The 20,803-nt window shown below is 48.2% G+C and overlaps 1 protein-coding gene across 1 annotated transcript; it reads right to left on the reverse strand.

Annotated features, from left to right (window-relative positions):
* Nucleotides 1-13,180: 13,180 nt before the first annotated feature.
* On the reverse strand, nucleotides 13,181-17,706 carry LOC308576287 (uncharacterized protein). The gene is made up of 2 exons (XM_081175486.1): nucleotides 17,531-17,706; nucleotides 13,181-16,655 (listed from the first exon to the last, which is right to left on the reverse strand). Exons 1-2 carry the CDS (start codon nucleotides 17,666-17,668, stop codon nucleotides 13,869-13,871), a joined length of 2,925 nt encoding a protein of 974 aa, XP_081031612.1. The 5' UTR covers nucleotides 17,669-17,706; the 3' UTR covers nucleotides 13,181-13,868.
* Nucleotides 17,707-20,803: the final 3,097 nt, after the last annotated feature.

Below are 20,803 nucleotides of genomic sequence, written 5' to 3' on the forward strand. Positions count from 1 at the left end.
AAATGTGCACCATCATGGGTGTCTTTTACAAGCACGCCAAGCAACGTGGAAACTGCTCTGCCCTGACCAGGAGGGAGATGAAGACGCTTCTCCAGGAGGAATTTGCCGGGGTCATAGAGGTGAGTGGAAGCTGCGATGGGGAACAAGCAGCGAAGGATGAGGGGGGTCTGGGGCTGGACGACACTCTTACAAGCAGCGGTGGGTGCTACCCAAGGAGACTGGTAGGGTGGAAGGCAGGGAGACCAACAGGAGGTGGCACCAGAGCCGATAGTAGGCAGAGGCAATTAATTGTGTGCTGAGAAAAATATAGGAGGGCCCTAACAGACCGGACAACTCCTTGGAAGGATTATAAGTCAAAAAGAGTTGGGTGGGGACTGGCTGAGGTTGGTGGGGCAGTTCCCCTATTTGCAGCCTCCATTGCCTGCCAGAGACCAGGTAGAAGACAACTAGGGCTGCTTCTGATGTACAGCATCTAAATGAAGCTGAAGGTTCACTCTTTGTGCTTTCCTCATTCTTCAGAACCCTCATGATCCTGAGACACTCGAGCTGACCTTCCAGCTTCTGGACGTCAATAAGGACTGCTTGGTGGACTTCAATGAGTACCTGTTCCTCATCTTCAGAGTTGCCAAGGCCTGCGACAGCCACCTGCAGCCCAGAGAACACCGCGTTCAGCGGGGAGAAGCCCGCAGAGCCCTACATGAAGATGAACTTCGAGGGGAAGGACAAGACCACCGCCAGCTACGGGAGGCTGAAAGGGAAGGGGGCTATGTCTGTGAGCGACGAGACTCTGACCGCCCACGACTTCGTCAACAGGAAGGTGCCACTAGACGTGAGGGGAGAAGAGATCACTTTCCACAGGAGCCTGTTGCCCGATCAGATCAGAGGAGCCGCCAAGCTCGTGATCAGGAGTCGAGGGATGATTGCGGGAGGCAACGTCCATCCCAAGCTCGTGATCAGGAGTTGAGGGATGATTGTGGGAGGCACCGTCCATCCCAAGCTCGTGATCAGGAGTTGAGGGATGATTGTGGGAGGCACCGTCCATCCCAAGCTCGTGATCAGGAGTTGAGGGATGATTGTGGGAGGCACCGTCCATCCCAAGCTCATGATCAGGAGTTGAGGGATGATTGTGGGAGGCACCGTCCATCCCGTGAGACTCAGGAATGGGAAGATGACTGCGAGGACCGGCCACGTGGGTCTGATGAGCAGGGAGAAGTGGAGACCTGCCAGCAGACTCATGAGTGTGAGTCACGAAGGGATGAAGCTGGCTGTCGCCAACTAAGACGAAGAGAACCATCAAGGGAAGAGGACCATCAGTGCCAGTCATGGGAGAGAGATTATGATCAAAGAGATTGTCTTCCACGTGGGCCTCTGCCACGGGGAGGAGGTGACAGACAGCGACATTCCCAAGAGGCCACACCAAGAGGAGAAGATGAGAGGCGACGTCAACCAAAAGTGACTGAGTGTCAAATGGAAGAGGAAGAGGACCTGAGAAGGCCACGTGTGTCTGGACGGCAGGTGGGTGAAGAAAGCCACACCCGCCGGTGTGCAGCACAGGGAATCAGATCTGATTATGGAAGATCTCGCCCATCTTGTGAACCCCAAGAACTGGAAGATGGAGGGAGAGAGGATTACGTATGTGAAGATGAGCGAAGGTCTCGCAGACGTGACCAGCGTGTAGCTGATGAGTGCTGGGACCAAAGATCTGATCGTAAACCAGTAGATTGTGATGATGAGTGCCACTCATTTCCCAGAGATGGAGAGAGGAGATCTTTGTCCTGTGATCCAGAACGTGAGCAGAGAAGGTCTCAGAGGTGTGATGCAGAACACACTGAGAGATCCATGTCTGACTGCAGAGTGGATGAGCGGAGAAGCCAGGGTCAGTACAGACCTCAATCCAGAGGGGCTGAGCTCCGTGAACATGATTTAAGAGAATCTGAACGAAGGAGACGCCAGCCTGTGGATCAAGATGAGCGGACCAGACCTTATCCCTGTGAGTCAACCACAAGAGCAGAGGTGGAGGACCAGCGATGGTCTCGTGTTCTAGAATGCAGAGAGCGTCAGAGGACTCGGCTCCATCCATCTGAATGTGAACCTGCAGATGGTGAGAGGAGAAGGCCCCAGTCTTGTGAGTATGAGCCCAGAGAGAGTGACCGGAGAAGGTCCCAAAGACGTGCAGAAATGCCAGAAGAGGATGGCTGGAGACGGGAGCAGTGCCATCAGGATGAGGCCCAAGAGGAGGAGAATCTGAGGAGGAGACCCCTGTCTGGTGACCTTGAACCTTGTGACTATGAATCCTGCAGGCCTCAAAGACGCGAACGAGAACCAAGAGGTGATGGTCAGAGGAGGCAGCAGTATTATGACTCTGAGCCTTTGGACAGAGATGTTGAAAGGAGGATGCCTGAAGCCCAAGAAGCTGCTCAACGAGAGGGTAGACGAGGAAGGCAGCAGTGTTATGACTCTGAGACCCTAGAAAGCAGAAGAAACAGGCCGCAGTCATGTAATTCTGAGCCCTGGGACGGTGAGAGGAGAAGGTCTGAGCAGGCTGACTTCAGTGATGATGAGAGGGAGATGCCCCAGGCAAGACAGTCCCTTTCCAGACCCAGAGAAGAAGACAGGTACTACTCATCAGTGGGTGGCCGAAGAGAGTGCGATCGGGGCAGGCGACAGGAATACGAGTCTGAGCCCAGGGAAAGCGAGAGGAGACCACGTCAGCGACGTGAAGCTGAGGATTATGAGGAGAGGAGGCAAATGTATTGCACGCCAGGAGCCAGAGAGCAAGAAGGGAGCAGACCCCAGAGATCATGTGACACTGACCCAATAGGTGTTGACGGGAGGAGATGCCAGACTCGGGAGGTTGACCCAAGAGAGCAGCAGAGGCGAGCCCGGTGCCGTGACACTGAACAAAGGGACCGTGAGAGAAGCCAGACCCTGAGACGTGATGGTGAGACAAGGCAAGGTGACCAAAGGAGGAACTGGTCCCATGACACTGACCGAAGGGATAGTCAACAGCAGAGGAGGACCCAGTATTGCGCTGATGATGTTGGAGATGTTGAGCCCAGGAGAAGAGGGATGGACCAGAGAATCAGTGAACAGCAGAGGAGAGGCCCATCACGGAGCTCTGGTGTTGCAGATGCCGACCAAAGGAGAGTCCAGGCACATGAAGATGACCCCAGGGAAAGTCAGAGGAGAAGGGTCGTGCCGTCTGGCCTAGAGCATGGAGCATCTCAACAGCGTAGACCCCACCGCTGCGACTCTGAATCCAGAGAGAGGGAGAACAGGAGGCAAGATTTACATGACCCAGAAGAACGCAGTTGTGAATCTAGAGTGGGCAATCAACGTGTCTCCAAGCCACGTCACACCCAGTCTTGTGCATTTTCTTGTAACTAAGGGTGTCGTTCTGGCTAGTGACGATGGCTGCATAAACACCATACATTCAAAGCACGTTCCTCTCCAAAGAACCCTGGGAACTAGTTTGTTGAGGATGCTGGGAATTGTAAGCTTGTGAGGGGGTAAACTACAGATCCCAGAATTCTTTGTGACCGGGAGAAATGTGCTTTGAATATATGGTGCGTATACAGCTGATGGCATGGTTTAATGTTGAACAGTTCTCGAGCGATCTTTAATCCAGAACATCCTTGTATATCACAGGGGCCTTCCAGATGTTGTCAGACACCAACTCCCACCTGCCCCAGCCACCTAATGTCAGGGTTGATCAGATTTGGGTTTTTTCAACATCTCATGGGACAAGGGGAAGGTCTTTTCTTAGATTAGGAGAAGGAAATCTGGTGCCCTCCGGGTGTTATTTGGCTCCAACTTCCAGCCGGCCTGGTCAATGGCCAAAGATGATGGGAACAGCAGTCCAGGAATATCTGAATGGCCACATACTTGCCACCCCTGATGTACATCATGAAGGGCAATCCTGTCCTTTTTAATTAAATGAGGCATTCTTCCTTCCTCCCTGCATGGAACATCATAAAGTAAATTTTCGAGGAAAACAGGGCCTGTAATGGGTAGAAAAAATTAAATGAGTTCAGTTCAACAGACTTCTTAAAAGAAGTAGGCAAATCCTCAATGGCTTCTCTGACTTCAAATCACTTTTCTGCAGCCTCTCATTGGCCTCCTGCTTAGCCTTCTTCCTGATTGGGTGGGCAATCCTTTGTCCCCTTCCTGGGTCAGCTTCTTAGTCTTAGATTATTTCAGGCACAACATGTTCCCTGCTTCTCTCTCTGCCTCTAAAGGCAAGAGATGTGGTGTAGTGGTTAGAGTGTTGGACCTGGGAGACCTGGGTTCCAATCCCCAACACATTCATGAAGCTCACTGGGTCACCATGGGCCAGTCCCTGTCTCTCAGCGAAGTCTACCTCACAGGGATGTTGTGAGGATCAGATGGGGGAGATGGCGGTATACTGCCTTGAGCTTCTTGGAGGAAAGGCGGGTAATATAATAATAATAATAATAATAATAATAATAATAATAATAATAATAATAATAATAATAAATTATTTCTACCCCGCCCATCTGGCTGGGTTTCCCCAGCTACTCTGGGCAGCTTCTAACAGAATTTTAAAATACAATGACCTATTAAACATTAGAAGCTTCCCTAAGTGTGATAAAGCGTGATAAGTGTGATAAAGAATCCGTAGATCAGTTGACTAATATCTTTGTTGCTTTATCAGTGTGTTTGTGTGTGTAGGAGGAATATGCTGTAATCTGTGGGGCTCTGCGGACTATTTTTCATTGCTTAAGGGAATTTGGGTTCTGGTGTGTTACTGCAAAGCAATAAAGACAAACTTCCTTTCAAACAATGAGTGGTACTTTCTATTCGCTCAATTGCAATATATGAAAAGGTGGAATTTCTTACGGTTTCCTCAGGAGGAGGAGGTGTGCAGTTTCAGGTCTCCCAGGATTGCGGTGGGAAACCCTTTTCAGCCTGAGGGATACGGTCCCTTCTGGGAATGGTGTGTTCAGTGCTGGGCGGGATCAGAGGCAAAAGTGGGCGGAGCTACATATGCAAATTTTGCCTTTGTGCAGTAAATCGTCCCTGCCCACACTTCCCTTCCTCTATTCTCCATCCAGACAAGTAAGAGGAAACCTTCCAGCCAGGCGAAACCCCCCCAGCTGCACAAGCAGGGCCAGTGAGGAGTGTGGCCTGGGGAGAATTCTGAGGGCCAGGTATAAGGGCCGGGAGGGCCACATTCCAACCAGCACCCCCATGGCAATAATCATCACCAAATGTGGGTGGCTTTTAAAGAGGATTAGACAAATTGATGGAGGATAAGGCTGATAATGATATAAATAACAATAAGCTCCCATCCTTAGGCATTGTCCACTCTAGGGCTGGTGAGAACTAGAGTTCAACAACATTTAGTTCGTCTCCAAGGTGCTACTGGAAGAATTTTTTTTATTTTGTTTCAACTACGGCAGACCAACACGGTTACCTACCTGTAACTAGAACATTTGGAGGGTAACCGCATACAGCAAGCATTGCAAGGAAGAAAGGTGCTTAAAGATCAAATGAGTCAGATGGATTTATGAATAAACACTTGCAAAAGTGACAAAGGCTGGGGGTAAACTGATCTGTTCCTCCCAGAACAAACAACAGCAACAACAACAACAACATCATTTGTACCTTGCCCATCTGACTGGGTGGCTTCCAACATATACAAGAACATAATAAAACATTACACCTTAAAAAACTTCCAAATACAGGGCTGCCCTCAGATGTCTTCTAAAGGTTAGGGCATTCCACAGGGCGGGTGCCACTACCGAGAAGGCCCTCTGATGCCTGATTCCCTATAACCTCACTTCTCGCAGGGAGGGAACTGCCAGAAGGCCCTCGGAGCTGGACCTCAGTGTCCAGGCTGGACGATGGGGGTGGAGATGCTCCTTAGGTATACTGGGCTGAGGCTGTTTATGGCTTCAAAAGTCAGCACCAACACTTTGAATTGTGCTCGGAAACGTACTGGGAGCCAACATAGGTCTTGCAGGACTCATGTTATGTGGTCTCGGCGGCCGCTCCCAGTCAGCAGTCTGGCTGCCGCATTCTGGATTAGTTGTGGTTTCTGGGTCACCTTCAAAGGTAGCCCCACGTAGAGCACGTTGCAGTAGTCCAAGTGGGAGATAACTAGAGCATGCACCACTCTGGCGAGACAGTCTGCGGGCAGGTGGGGTCTCAGTCTGCGTACCAGATGGAGCTGGCAGACAGCTACCCTGGACACAGAATTGACCTGTGCCTCCATGGACAGCTGTGAGTCCAAAAAGAGAACAGAAGTGATCCATCAACCGCAATCACCTGGGGGTCGCGGTTAAGAGCTTAGGTGGCTTTAGCTGTGGGTGCCCCTCAAAATTCGGCACCCGGGTGCACCACACCCCTTGCACCCCTGGGTAAAGACGGGCCTCAATACAGGTCAGGCTATGGGTCCAGCTAGCTCAGTATGACCCTGATTGGCAGGGGCTCTTCAAAGTAGCCACACGTAGAGCACATTGCAGTAGTCCAAGCAGGAGATAACCAGAGCATGCGCCACTCTGGTGAGACACTCTGGTGAGACAGTGTTTATCCTCCGCTGGGGAGAGTTGCTGTTGCTCTCGGACCCTTCTGAGCTTCCCCATCGGGGCATCAATGAGAAGAAGATGCTGGAATAGTTGGGGCAGCAGCCTGACCCAACAGGACTGTTATGCTTCTACAAGCGAGTCATGATGGAAAGTAGGGAATGGAATTCCTCCACGCCCAGATTCTCACTCTTCACTTTCCCTCAAGGAGCCTAAAGTGCTTGATACCATCATCAAAGGCTGCCTGGAGGCCTACTTAGGCCTGTTAGTCATAAATTGTATCTTGGAGACAGTGCTGCTGAATGCACTTTTCATGATGGCAACATCACAGTTTGACGGGAAGGGCGTTCTGCTAAAAAGCCATCATCTGAAGGAGCGTGAGGCGGAACAGCATCTTGTCCCAGAGAATTCAATGGGAATCACTGAGGACCTCATCTGTGTTTCTTTCCTAGGGATGGGGGAAAACTGGCTTTTGTTTTAATTTCAATGAGAAATCACCTGATCTGCACTTCTTGAATTAGCAAATAAACTGAAACCAAATGCTCACTGAAATTTGTGCTTCCCTGAACTTTGCAGCCAAGCCACACAATGTGTACCCAATGCATACAGTATGCATGAAAATGGATGCGGAACAAAAACACAGTAGAAAAATGCAAAATATAGGGTAAAATTGCATGGAAAAGATGTGTATTAGTCAAAAGAGTGCACAAAAATATTTATATTCAGGGAAATTCATTCTAAAACACTGGCAAATATTCATGACTACTCCTCCCCCCCCCCAAATTGCTGAAGAAACTTGAGGAGCTAAATTTAAGATTGGGAAAATGAAAAATCACCCATCCGCATTCTCTCCCTGCTCTTGCCTGGGTGCTGACCTTGGTCACGTGAAAGTGTGACAGAATGTCTAAAGAGTTTTGTGGGTGTGCTCCTATAGAATATAGAATAAAAGAAGAAAAAGAACATTCATTTAGAGAAGATTGGAAAAAGTTTATTGAATATATGGGGGGGGGTTGTGTACACTTGAAAACGCTGGCAGCATTAAGATAAATTCAAAAGTGTAAATAAGTTTTGATGGATGTAATAATGGAGTACTGAATGGTTTAGTTTATATAAAATATGCAGAGATTTATGTTATGCAAAATGAACCTTGGAAAGAGAAGAAGGGAAGTTTTTGATATTTTAAGGTTGTTTAAATGAATGTTCGAAATTGTAAAACAGAAAATTTAATAAAAATTGTTGAAAAAGGCTCCTATGATAAATGAAAAAATAACGCACACACAAAATAAAATAGTAATAATAGATGTTAATGTTAGACATTAGTCTTGGGGATACAACAAAATTAGAATCTGTTAACTGGTAAGCTGCCACTTGGTCTACTGAGGCTCACATGTTTATATTTTGAATTAGATACATATAGGGGCACCAAAATCTTTTAAGTGCTTGGGTCTTAATCCGGGAGGGGTATACAAGCTGTCAATAAATAATAATAATGGCAATAATAATAATAATAATAATAATAATAATAATAATAATAATAATAATTTATTTATACCCCGCCCATCTGGCTGGGTTTCCCCAGCCACTCTGGGCGGCTTCCAAAAGAATATTAAAATACTGTGATACATCAAACATTAAAAGCTTCCCTAAACAGGGCTGCCTTCAGATGTCTTCTAAAAGTCTGGTAGTTGTTGTTCTCTTTGACATCTGGTGGGAGGGCGTTCCACAGGGCAGGGGCCACCACCGAGAAGGCCCTCTGCCTGGTTCCCTGTAGCTTTGCTTCTCGCTATGAGGGAACCGCCAGAAGGCCCTCGGCGCTGGACCTCAGTGTCCGGGCAGAACGATGGAGGTGGAGACGCTCCTTCAGATATACTGGACCGAAGCTGTTTAGGGCTTTAAAGGTCAGCACCAACACTTTGAATTGTGCTCGGAAACGTACTGGGAGCCAATGTAGGTCTTTCAAGACCGGTGTTATGTGTTCTCCGTGGCCGCTCCCAGTCACCAGTCTGGCTGCCGCATTCTGGATTAGCTGCAGTTTCCGGGTCACCTTCAAAGGTAGCCCCACGTAGAGCGCATTGCAGCAGTCCAAGCGGGAGATAACCAGAGCATGCACCACTCTGGCGAGACAGTCTGCGGGCAGGTAGGGTCTCATCCTGCGTACCAGATGGAGCTGATAAACAGCTGCCCTGGACACGAATTTAACCTGCACCTCCATGGACAGCTGTGAGCCAAAATGACTCCCAGGCTGCACACCTGGTCCTTCAGGGGCACAGCTACCCCATTCAGGACCAATACTCCTGCTCCGTTGCATGATTGCAAACACAGCAGCCGCAAATGGCAACGCTCCTGGTATTTTAAGAACAGCAGATCCTGGGGACCAGGGAGCAAACAAAATGTCAGTTCTGGACACAGACTTTATTGGACCCAACGTCTCAAATTCTACGCCATTTGGCTGGTCAAGCCTGCTGGACCGTCCCCTCATGACATGAACTCCAGCCACCACAAGATGGCGGCATAGCACCATGGAATTGTGCATTATAAATCCCACCCCTCTCCCCACCTCCCTCCCCCATTCCACTCCATCCTTCCGCCATATGCATTTGATCATTTGATAGATTTCCCTCTCCTGGAAGAGAAACGCTGGTTGCAAATTGCTGCGGCTAGATCAGGGTTTTCCAAACTTGGGTCTCCAGGTGTTTTTTTGGGCACTACAATTCCCATCATCCCTGACTACTGGCCCTGCTAGCTAGGGATGATGGGAGTTGTAGTCCAAAAACAGCTGGAGACCCAGGTTTGGGAAACCATGGGCTAGATTGTTGGTGGGGACAGATTACCGCCAGCCCATAACCCCAGTGCTAAATAGACTCAGAGTTCCAATATTATGACAGAGGGAGGAACCAATCCTCTCTCTACAAATACTTACTTATAAAAATACTTACATACCTTGATTCCTTTTAGTATCCACGCTGCTGTCATCGCCAGGGCCGGATTTCGGTTTGAGGAGGCCCTCAGCTACTGAAGGTAATGGGGCTCTTTACATGTCCAGGTGTCCTTTGTCAACAACAAATTGTTGTGGTTTTTTGTGTTGAATATATGCTATATGGTAATTTATGGACCTAATAGGTATCTAAAGCCATTTGCCCATGTTGCCCTGCAACCAGTCCCTGCAGAATGTGGGCACCCTATATACAGAAAGGAGCAAAGCAGTGATATTTTAGGGAGCAGGCTAGCAGGCGGGGCCCATGACTTACATCAGGGGCCAGCAAACTTTTTCAGCCATGGGTCGGTCCACTGTCCCTCAGACCTTGTGGGGGGCCGGACTATATTTTGAAAAAAAATAATGAATGAATTCCTATGCCCCACAAATAACCCAGAGATGAATTTTAAATAAAAGGACACATTCTACTCATGTAAAAACACGCTGATTCCCAGACTGTCCGTGGGCCAGATTTAGAAGGCTATTGGGCTGGATCTGGCCCCCAGGCCTTAGTTTGCCTACCCATGACTTACATCCTAGGAGCCTACACAACACAAAACACTGTTGCTGTATGTAGGTTTTATTTTATTTGCTTTTTATCTTATATTTTGGAAATGTACATCCAGGGTTTTTTCCCCTTTAATTTTTTTTTTGCCCCCCCCCCCCAAGAGAGTGGGGCCCTAAGCTATAGCTTGTTTAGCTTATATGTAAATGCGGCACTGGTCATCGCATACATAAATCATTGTCTCTGCTCCTCAAAACAAGGGATTTCAACTTACACAGGTCTGTAAGTGCAACAGCTCAGAGAAGCAGGTTGGAGAACACCACAGGACTGGTCCTTTCTTCTACTTTTCTTAACTGCGGGAGTGGAAGCCAACGCCCTCCTTGGGCGAATCTGATTCACTTCCATCCCATTCTGCCTAGCCCAACTGGCTGCACCTTCTCCACCTCCAAACAGGTTGCTGGGCTTATGCTATCTGTCAACCCCGCTATTGTCATCATTTTTGATGTCCAGAAATAGTATCCGTTGCCACAGGGCAACTACAACAAGCAATCGGAATACCACTTTTATTTTTTTTTAGTTTCTGTTCTCACTGGGCACCTTTGTAAACAGGCAGCTTACATGAAGCCAGTGCTTTTTTTTTTTCTTAAAAAATGTTTAGGGGTCTACTTCTTCCTCTTCTTCTTCTTCTTCTTCTTCTTCTTCTTCTTCTTCTTCTTCTTCTTCTTCTTCTTCTTCTTCTTCGGTGATCCCTCATAGCCGAGTAATATTGTCTTCCATAAACACGATTTTAACAGTGAGTCCGTAAGTGACTGTGGAGGCCAATTCTGGATCCACACGTCCTTCCACAGTGGGGACATTGGATTCCGGGAGGGAGTTGATCCCGTGTGGCTTTGCCAAGCAAGCCTTCCTCTTAGCACGTTTCTCCCTTGAGTTCTGAGTTTGAGTGTCTTCAAAGCCCATGACACCTTTGGTCAAGGCTGTTCTCCAACTGGAGCGCTCATAGGCAAGTGTTTCCCAGTTGTTGGTGTTTATACTACATTTTAAAATATTTGCCTTGAGAAAGTCTTTAAACCTCTTTTGTTGACCACCAGCATCACACTTTCCATTTTTAAGTTCGGAATAGAGGAGTTGCTTTGGAAGATGATGATCAGGCCTCCGCACAACATGACCAGTCCAACGAAGTTGGTGTTGAAGAAGCATTCCGGCCTGTGTGACGCCCTCCCAGCAGATGTCAAGGGGATAAACAACTACAGTGATACCTCGGGTTACATATGCTTCAGGTTACAGACTCCGCTAACCCAGAAATAGTGCTTCAGGTTAAGAACTTTGCTTCAGGATGAGAACAGAAATCGTGCTCCAGCGGTGCGGCAGTAGCAGGAGGCCCCATTAGCTAAAGTGGTGCTTCAGGTTAAGAACAGTTTCAGGTTAAGAACGGACCACCGGAACGAATTAAGTACTTAACCCGAGGTACCACTGTATCTGACTTTTAGAAGACATCTGAAGGCAGCCCTGTTTAGGGAAGTTTTTAATGTCTGATGTTTGATCGTGTTTTTAATATTCTATTGGGAGCTGCTAAGAGTGGCTTGGGCAACCCAATCATATAGGAATAATAATAATAATAATAATAATAATAATAATAATAATAATAATAATAATAATAATAATATGGGTCAGCGTGTGTGGCTGTTAGCCAGAAGGTTGGTGGTTCAAGTCCACCCAGGATTGGCTGTGGGCAGGATTCCTTTATTGCAGGGAGTTGGACTAGATGACCCTTGGGGTCCCTTCCAACTCTATGAGTCTATATTATTATTATTATTATTATTATTATTATTATTATTATTAGCACTTTTAATGTATATTTTGCATATCCTGCTCAGAAGATTTGATGGGTTAGTATATATAAGAACTGCTGAATGAATGAAGAAATATGTCAATATGTATTTATTTGGGCAAAGAATTGGACAGATCCATGGAGGAGGAGGAGGAGGGGGTGGTGGCTATTGATTGTTAGTTGATGGCTCTACTCTGCCTCCACGGTTCTGTGGGATGTGAAACACAAGAGCAGTCAAGTACAACATTCCTAGAGTGAACATGTTTACACATGGGGAGGAATGTTTGTCCAGCCAGCAGGTAAACTTCCTTGGCCTCCAGCCAAGAGAGGAAAGGGACTGTTTCCTTATGAGATAATTTCCAGGTGTATGTTACTTTTCTTAGATAAGTCTGCCTTCTGGGATCTGATTGCAAACAGAATGTGAGTGAGTAAACTCTTTTTATACTTTTACAGAAGACTGTGTCATATCTTATCTTTTATGGGGGAATAAGGGGGAAATACCAGAACAGTTATTATAGAGGCTTTAGCGAGCCTGAGCAAACGCATCCGCTGTGAGTTTAAAAAGGGGAATGTTACTCTGCTAAATTGTGAACTTGTTAACACAAGTTGGAAAGGCTATAATCAAACAATAGATCCTCTCCTGCATCCCTGAACATTCCCACAGGTCAGAGGCAGCAATACGTCTGAATCCCAGTTGCTGGAAACTGCAGGAGGGGAGATGGTGCTGTTCTGCTCAGGTCCTGCTAGTGGGTTTCCCATAAGAATTGGCTTGGTCACTGTGAGAACAGGATGATGGACTAGATGAGCCATTGACCTGACCCAACAGGGCTCTTCTTACGCAATTCCCACTGTAGTTCAACAGGACTTACTCTGAGAGACGTTTGCCTAGGATTTCAGTATTAAAAGCATGTGTGATAAACCTTTATCAGCTTCAGGGCTGCATTACCTTGTGTTAAAACCTTCTGGGGGCACATGCCAGAAGCAAAAGCCAGTGGAGCAATGGATGTGACTTTATACAATAGGCCACTGCCTGGTCACACACGCATATCTGTTCATATACACCAAGAAGATAATCAAGAGGCATTATGATCGTTCAAGGTGACATTCTAGTCAATCGAAAGCATTCAAGGAGGGCACAGAAAAGGGCTGACAAGGCGCATGGCCCAGAGAGAGCCTCAGTGGCCTCGCCTCCAGCCTCAAGGGTCTCATGCAGTACAGCTGAGATGTCATGATGGCCAGTCCTAGCCCAATATGGCCGTATGTTTGTTTTGAAGCGGGGGGAAAACCATCTCAGTTGCAAAGACAAAGGACGCGACACTAGGTTCTGGTTGCAATTTCTTTTATTGACTATCAAAGAAGCAAGAAAGCATTCCTTTAGACTAATCTAAAGCCAAAGTGTACCATGTTGTATCCTGACAGCCCTGAACCCTCGGATCCAGGCAGCTTCCTCCCGGTCCTGCCATTGTATGAGTGGGACATCAGCCTTAATAAGAGTGATTTGGGGCCAATTCTTGCATTAACCTAACACAGGGATGGAAAATTCATGCCCAATAATCCCAAACATTCTAGCTGGGTCTTACAGCATCTAGAGGGCCACAGGTCCCTCATCCTATCCCTTGAGCTCATCTGAGGACTAGACAGGAAGTGGGTGAGAATGAATGTTTTGCTACTTGGCCGGGGTGAGGGCCAACATGTCTCTTTCAAAGGAGCAGCAATGGTACATTAACTAAAAAGCAAAGCGGCTCAATGATTCTCATTCCCAGACGCCCACAATTAAGCCTGACACCGTCCCTGCCCTACTAGCGACCCATCAAGCTAAATACAGCCAACCAGCCACTTCTTCTTGGCAATTGCTTGCACACACACCTGCCAGAGTTAGTGGGAAACAAACCAAAGCCAGACGTTTTCCAGCTCCTATGAGCCACCCACCCTCTTCTCTCTGGGTCACAATCCTTTATACATCAGCCTTTTTTTTTTATCTAGAAGGGTTTTGGTTTCGTTGGGGAGACTTTAGTGCTTTGGGGACCATGGAGAAGGGAACTGCAATGCTCTGCGCTGTTGCTGAGGCCAAGGTCGGAGGGGCTGCCTGGCCAAAGAATCGACCGGCCCCTGGGAAGCTGGATTCTGTGTCGGCTCACAGCTCCCTTCTCTCTCCGATGTCTGAGGTTTCGTCTCCTCTTGAGGGGAAGTGGCCTGCTCTGGTGTCAGAGGCCGGCATTCATGAGGGCAGTATTGGATCTGCCCAGAGTTTTGAGGTTTCCCCTCCTCTGGGTGAGGCTGATGCCTTGTTGATGAAGACTGACCTTTCCAACGGCCAGTTGTGGCCCTCTCTGGAGCCTCTGTCTCCTGACTGCTTGATTCTTGCTCTTGTTCACAAGGATTTGTTTCCTCCTGAGGGGAAATTCCCCGCTCTGTTTCTGAAGACTGACATTCATGCTGATCTTTGCTCTGTCTTGGTTTTTGAGGCTTCCGTTCCTCTGGGCAGGTCTGGCTTTGTTCTGATGTTGAAGACTGGCATGCGTGACCACCAGATGTAGCCTTCCTTGGAGTCTCCACAGATTCACAGCCTGCTTCTCTCTTTGACACCTGAGGTTTTGTCTCCTCTTTAGGAGAAAGAGCTTGTTCTTGAGTCAGAGGCCGAGATGCTTGGCAGTGATGTTGGCTCTGCCTTGGTCTTTGAGGCTTTTGCTCCTCTGAACGGGATTGGCATCGTTCTGATGGTGAAGGCTGACATGTCCGACCACCAGATGTGGCCTTCTCTGGAGTCTCCACTGACTCACAGCTTGCTTCTCTCTTTGACACCTGAGGTTTTGTCTCCTCCTTGGGAGAAAGAGCTTGTTCTTGCACCAGAGGCTGAGATTCTTGACAGCGATGTTGGCTCTGCCCTGGTTTTTTTGGCTTCTGCTCTTCTACATGGGGTTGACATTGTTTTGATGGCCGACCTCTAGATGTGGCCTTCTCTGGAGCTTCTGGTAGCTCACAGCTGGCTTCTCTCTCCTGTGTCTGAGACATCTCTTGAGCAGAGGGGACCTGCTTTTGTGTCCAAGGCTGGCATGCATGACTGCGATGTTGACTCTGCCCTGGCTTTTGAGGCTTACTTTCCTCTGGACAGGGCTGACGTCTTCTTAAAGATGGACATTCACAACGGGCAGTTGTGGCCTTCTCTGAACCCTCTGCTTCCTCTCTCTCCTGTTTCTGAGATGTTGTCCTCTCCTGAGGGAAAGGTCCCTCCTCTGGTGTCAGAGGTGAACATTCATGACTGCGATATTGACTCTGCCTTGTATTTTGAGGCTTACTCTCTTCTGGATAAGGTTCATGTTGTCTTGTCAAACGTTGACCTTCATGACAGCCAGTTGTGGTCTGCTCGGTACTCTCTGTTGGCTCACCGCAGGCTTCCTTCTCTGATGTCTGAGGCTTTGTGTCCTCTTGAGGAGAAACAACTTGTTCTGGTGTCATAGTCTGACATTCATGGCGGCGGCAATGGCCCTTTCCAGAGCGCTGAGGCTCCTGAACGTCTTGATGTGGCTGATGTCGTACTGTGGTCAAAGGCTGACGTTCATGACAGCCAGTTGTGGCCTCCTCTGGGGATTGAGACTCTTGCTCTTCTTGGCCAGTCAAGGCCTGCTCATGACCTTGAGACTGACATTCCTGTTGGTGAGTTGATTGCTTTCCACGTGTCAGAATCCCACCATCTGGCTTGCAACTCTGAGCCTGTTCCGGTTCTTGAACTTCCTTTGTTGGCTGTTGGCAAGAATCATCCTTTGCTTCCTGATACTCTTCTACAAGTCTACGAACGGCACCTTTCCCCCGTGTCTGAGGCTTACATTCCTGTTGCTGCATTGACCGCTCTCCTCTCTGAGGTTCCTGCTCTTGACAACAGGTTGAATGTTGCTCAGACGTTGACGTTCTTTCTTTCCCACAGCCCAATGAAGGCTGTTCCTCCTGATGATCTCTGCAGGACTGGGAAGTTGATTTCTGTTCTGGTGCTTGAGGGTCCTCAACCCCCCTTTGGGCTGGTCTTCGAACCGCTTTCTGTGATTCTTGCGACTTGGGCTTCACTACATCCTGTTCCCTCTTCAGTTGCTCTTGGGTTTGTCTCGGAGCTTCCTTTCGATGGGGAGTAGGTTGCTGAGCTGCCTGATCTTGCTCCTGTGGCTCCCTGTGGCCCTGTTCCTCCACCTGACATGGCTGGGATGGTTTTTGGACTGTGCTCTGTTGAGTTCCTTGAGTCTGGCATTCATCTGGTGTGTCAGGTTCCTGGCAGCTTTGTCTGCTGATCTCCTCAGCTACGATTTGGGGTTTCCGCTGCGAGGGCTTGGAGCAATGCTGCACTTCTCTCCGAAAACCTTGGCAAGATGGCTCCTTCTCTCCTCTTTGGCCTTCCTCTCTCTCCCTCTGAGTTGGACACGCCCCTGATGGCTTCTGTGAAAACCGGGAACCCCGTTCTTGTTTTAGGGGTTCTTTACTCCGTCTATCAGAGAGTGTCTCTGATTTTGGGGACTCCTGTTTCTCTTCTTGAGATGAGCACTGAGACTCAGGTTCAGAAACTTTCTCCGGTTCTTGAGCAGGTTGTTGAGTTGAGCCTTTGCTCAGCGCTGATGTCTCCTGTCTCCTTGCGCTGCTCCCTCCCCTCCTGGACTGCCCTTCTGCTGTCACTCCACACTCGTGTTCCTTCTTATAGCAGGCCTTTGCCACTTTGAACACCAGGACGGTGAACTCCTCAAAGTCCACCTTGCCATCACAGTCTTTGTCAAGCAGCTGCAGCATAGTCTCGATTGTCTCAGGGTCCTGCGGGTTCTGAAAGGAAATGCACCAAGCTTGTTACTCACTTCGGAAGGCAGTATAACTCCGTCATACTGAGCTGCTCCATTGGACCATCAATCTCCCTCTTGCCCAGACAATGCACATTCCTAGCCCAACCTGGAGAGGTCCAGGGATTGAACCTGAGTGCATGCAAAGCGGAAGGTGCAAAGGAGGTGCTCCTCCACACAGTTATGTCCCACCCTCTCAAAAACCAATTAAGAATCCCAGTCCTCAAAGTTCTGACTAAAGGGCTGGTTTAAATAGGAACATACTGAGTCAGTCCATTGTTTCATTTAGCCCAGTATTGTCTGTGTTGACTGGCAGCAGATCTCCAGAGAGACAAGGCTCTCTCCAAACCCTACCTAGATATGCCAGGGATTTGAACCGGGGACTGTATGCATGTGGAGCCGATGCTTTGTTGCTGAGCCATGGCCCTCTACTTAAATAGGAACAGAGGAAGCTGCCTTATACAGAGGCCATTGGGTTCATCTAACTCAGCATTGTCTACATTGACTGACAGCAGCATTGTCCACAACATTGACCGACAGTGAATACTTCCCAGCCCTACCTAGAGATGCCATTGGGGGACTGAACCTGCGACCTTTTGCTTGCAAAGCAGAGGCTCTGCCACTGAGCCATGACCCTTCTCCTAAGCTTCATTAGCCTTGGCCAGCATTGTTCCCTATCTCCTGGTCTACAAGGCCTCCTTCACTCCCTGGTCCTCCTTAACTTGAAGCCCATTCACTTGACCTCCCCAATATCTTAAATCCACCCATAGCATGCAAGTCTTCCATACTTGGTCTCTCTTCCTCTGCCCCCAATCCTCCCATCCCATCCCATTGTCCAAGAAGACCAATGTAGACACTCACCACAATCACCTCGGCAAACTCCTTCTGGATGAGGCTCTTCAGCTCGCCCTTGCTGAGCGTCGCACATTCCCCACCGTCCTTTGCGTACTTGTTGAAAGCACCGATGATGCTGTGAATGTTCCCGAGGAGCTGAGACATCTCTTGGCAAGTTCAAGGGGGATCCTAAAGTGAAAGAGCAAGGTGTTCACAACTGCGCTGCTCAGAAGCTTGCGCTGGCTGCCCATATGGCACCAGGCCACACTTTCCTCCAGGCTTTCTAGGCAGGTCTCTGAGGGGAATAGGGGTGATCTCCTAACAACTCTCAGCACCCTTAACAAACTACAGTTCCCATAATTCTTTTGGGGACGACATGATGGTTTAAAGCGGAACCATAGTGCTTTAAATGTGTGAACCAATAATCATAATGATTGCCAATTTAAAGGTATGAACGTGGTCTTAGAGCTGACTTTAATTGAGCAGTAAAATGTCGAAATTATATTAATCTTCAAATAGCTAAAAGGCTGCCACAAGGGAGATGGAGCAAGCTGGTTTTATGCTCTTCCAGAAGGGAGGACACCTGAACAATGGATTCAAATTACGAGAAAGGAGGTTCTGACTAAACATTAGGAAGAACCTTCCAAGGGTAAAGAGCTGTTTGAAGGTTGAACCGACTCCCTCGGAAGGTGGTGAACCGACCTCAACAGAGGCTGGATGGTCACCTATGAGGGATTCTTGAGTCGTGATTCCTGCATTTCAAAGATGAACCCTGGAGATCTTTTCCATCTCTATAATCTATTATTCTAGAACAGTACACAGAAGCACGCTTAGCTTCAGGTACAGCAAGACATGGTGCGGTGCTCAGCACTGGCTGACTGATTCCTAATGGGTCAATCAATCAATCAATCAATCAATCAATTCAATTTTCAGAGAGGTGGTGCTCCTACTGGCTCCCCATTCCCTGCAACCATTCCAATCCCTTGCATTTGCTGAACTCACCTGTCCTTCACACAAGCAGTGGCACGTTAGACTCTAGGGCTTCGTTGGTGAGCAAGTTGGCAGCCGGAGATCATTATATAGGAGCCGCTTAATCACCGCCTTGCAGCGGGAGGCTCCCTCTCTCTGAGCAGGACTCTGATTCAGACCCTGGCAAAGTCCACAGGCACCTCCTTCACTCAGCAAGTCCCTGGCGGAGCTGACACTCACCTGTATTGGCTTTGCTGCGCAGCTTCCGATGCTGGCCGACCCACCTGCCTTCGCACCCGCCCAGGAGTGACAGATCTTTATTTTTCCATTTTACACGCAAGTTCTATTTCTGACCTTTCGTAGCCTTTAGCGGGACACAGTCCTCTCGAATCCCGTTTGGCAAAAAACCTGTTGCGCAAGGGCGAGGCACGTCAAGCAGAGGTCCCTCATTGTCGCTGGCCCTGCAATTATGACTTTAACGGCAGTGGAAGAAAATCCACGGGGGTGAGTGGATTTCCGGCGCGGTGTGTTATCGCCCCTTGTGTTTGTTTGGAGCTGCGTTCCACTCTGATGTCTTCTGTACTACACATTTAAAGCACTACATAAGTGGGCTAGGAAACCAAAATGCTTGTTTACAATGCTATTGTATGTACTACCAACCTTACTGTATGCTTGTGAAACACGGACCACTTATAAATGCCATCTCCAACTCCTCGAAAGATTCCATCAATGGTGCCTCCAAAAATTGTTACACATCACTTGGGAAGACAGGCAAACTAATACCAGCGTACCTGAAGAAGCAAAGATCACCAATGTCAAAGCAATGATTCTTCAACGTCAACTTTGTTGGACTGGTCATGTTGTGCGGATGCCTGATGATCGTCTTCCAAAGCAACTACTCTATTCCAAACTCAAGAATGGAAAGCGTAATGCTGGTGGTCAACAAAAGAGGTTTAAAGACTGTTTCAAGGCAAATCTAAAAAAAATATAGTATAAACACCAACAACTGGGAAACACTGGCCTGTGAGCACTCCAGTTGGAGAACATGGACTTTGAAGATGCTTGAACTCAGGACACAAGAGAGAAACATGCTAAGAGGAAGGCACGCTTGGCAAATCCACACCGTGATCAGCTCCTTCCTGGAAACCAATGTCCCCACTGTGAAAGGGCGTGTGGATCCAGAATTGGCCTTCACTGTCACTTACGGACTCACTGTTAAAACTGTGTTTATGGAAGTCAATCTTACTTGGCTATGAGTGATTGCCAAGGAAGAAGAAGAAGACACATTTAAAGCACTATATAAGTGGGGTAGGAGAGCTGAAAATAATGGCAATATAGTTCACATCTGGCAACCAATGTGCCTCCTTTGGTTTCAGATAGTACATGGGTAGTACATACGTTTATTGAATATTTGGGGGAATATATGTGAAAACATGGGCAGCATTAAGATAAATTTAACAGTGTAAATAAGTTTTGATGGATTTGCTGGCATGTCCAACGGGTCGATCGTGATCTACTGGTCGATTGCAGGAGTTCCCCAGGTTGATCGTGGGGATCTCCCCCCAAAAAGCTCAACAACTCTGGGCAAAGACAATGGGTAGATCACAGTCAGTTTTATTATACTGGGAGTAGGTCTCTTGGGAGTTGGGCGTAATAATGGAATACTGAATGGTTTAGTTCAGGCTTCCCCAAACTCGGCTCTCCAGATGTTTTGGGACTACAACTCCCATCATAACTAACTAATAAAGGGAGGGAGAAGAACTTTTCCCTATTCACTTTCTCCAGGCATAATTTAATTTAAAGGATCCTGGAAACTGCAGTTTGTTGAGGACACTGAGAGTTGCTGGGAGGAGACTCCGGCTGACTGCAGGCCCAGGAACAGGGGGGTCAGTGGCAGGGTGGAAGCACATGCAATTGTACAAGAGACGGGGCAGCGTTGGAATGAAATAAGGCCCCAACTTTATTGATTACAGATGGCATCTGCCAGGGACGAGGCAGGGCGAAGCGTCTTTGCTTTGCTGTGCCCCTCTCACAAAGGCAAGGTGGCTGGCAGTGGTTGGGTGGGTGGGAAGTAGAGGGCTGAGTCGGCTTGGCCCAGTTGGAGGGGTGTGTCACATATGTGATGTCATCTCCCCCCCCCCCCGTTGGGCACACCTCAGCGCCTCTGCAAGAGGGGAGGATGCTGTTGTACTTACACCAGTGGCCAAAATTGTGGGAACCTTTTGGGGAAAGTGTATTTCTGAGGTTTGGTGGCAGTCCACTGTCCCTCAGACCTTGTGTGGGGCTGGACTATATTTTGAAAAAAATAATGAACGAATTCCTATGCCCCAC

The sequence above is a fragment of the Podarcis bocagei genome, assembly GCF_964188305.1.
Source record: "Podarcis bocagei genome assembly, chromosome: 16".
Lineage (NCBI taxonomy): Eukaryota > Metazoa > Chordata > Lepidosauria > Squamata > Lacertidae > Podarcis > Podarcis bocagei.

What these genes read in the sequence shown, in the direction of transcription:
- LOC308576287 (XM_081175486.1), bottom strand. Translation starts at nt 17,668, where the DNA reads ATGTCTCAGCTCCTCGGGAACATTCACAGCATCATCGGTGCTTTCAAC. An exon ending in AGTTTGCCGAGGTGATTGTG is followed by an intron (nt 16,656 to 17,530) that starts GTGAGTGTCTAC and finishes ATTTCCTTTCAG; the next exon opens with AACCCGCAGGACCCTGAGAC.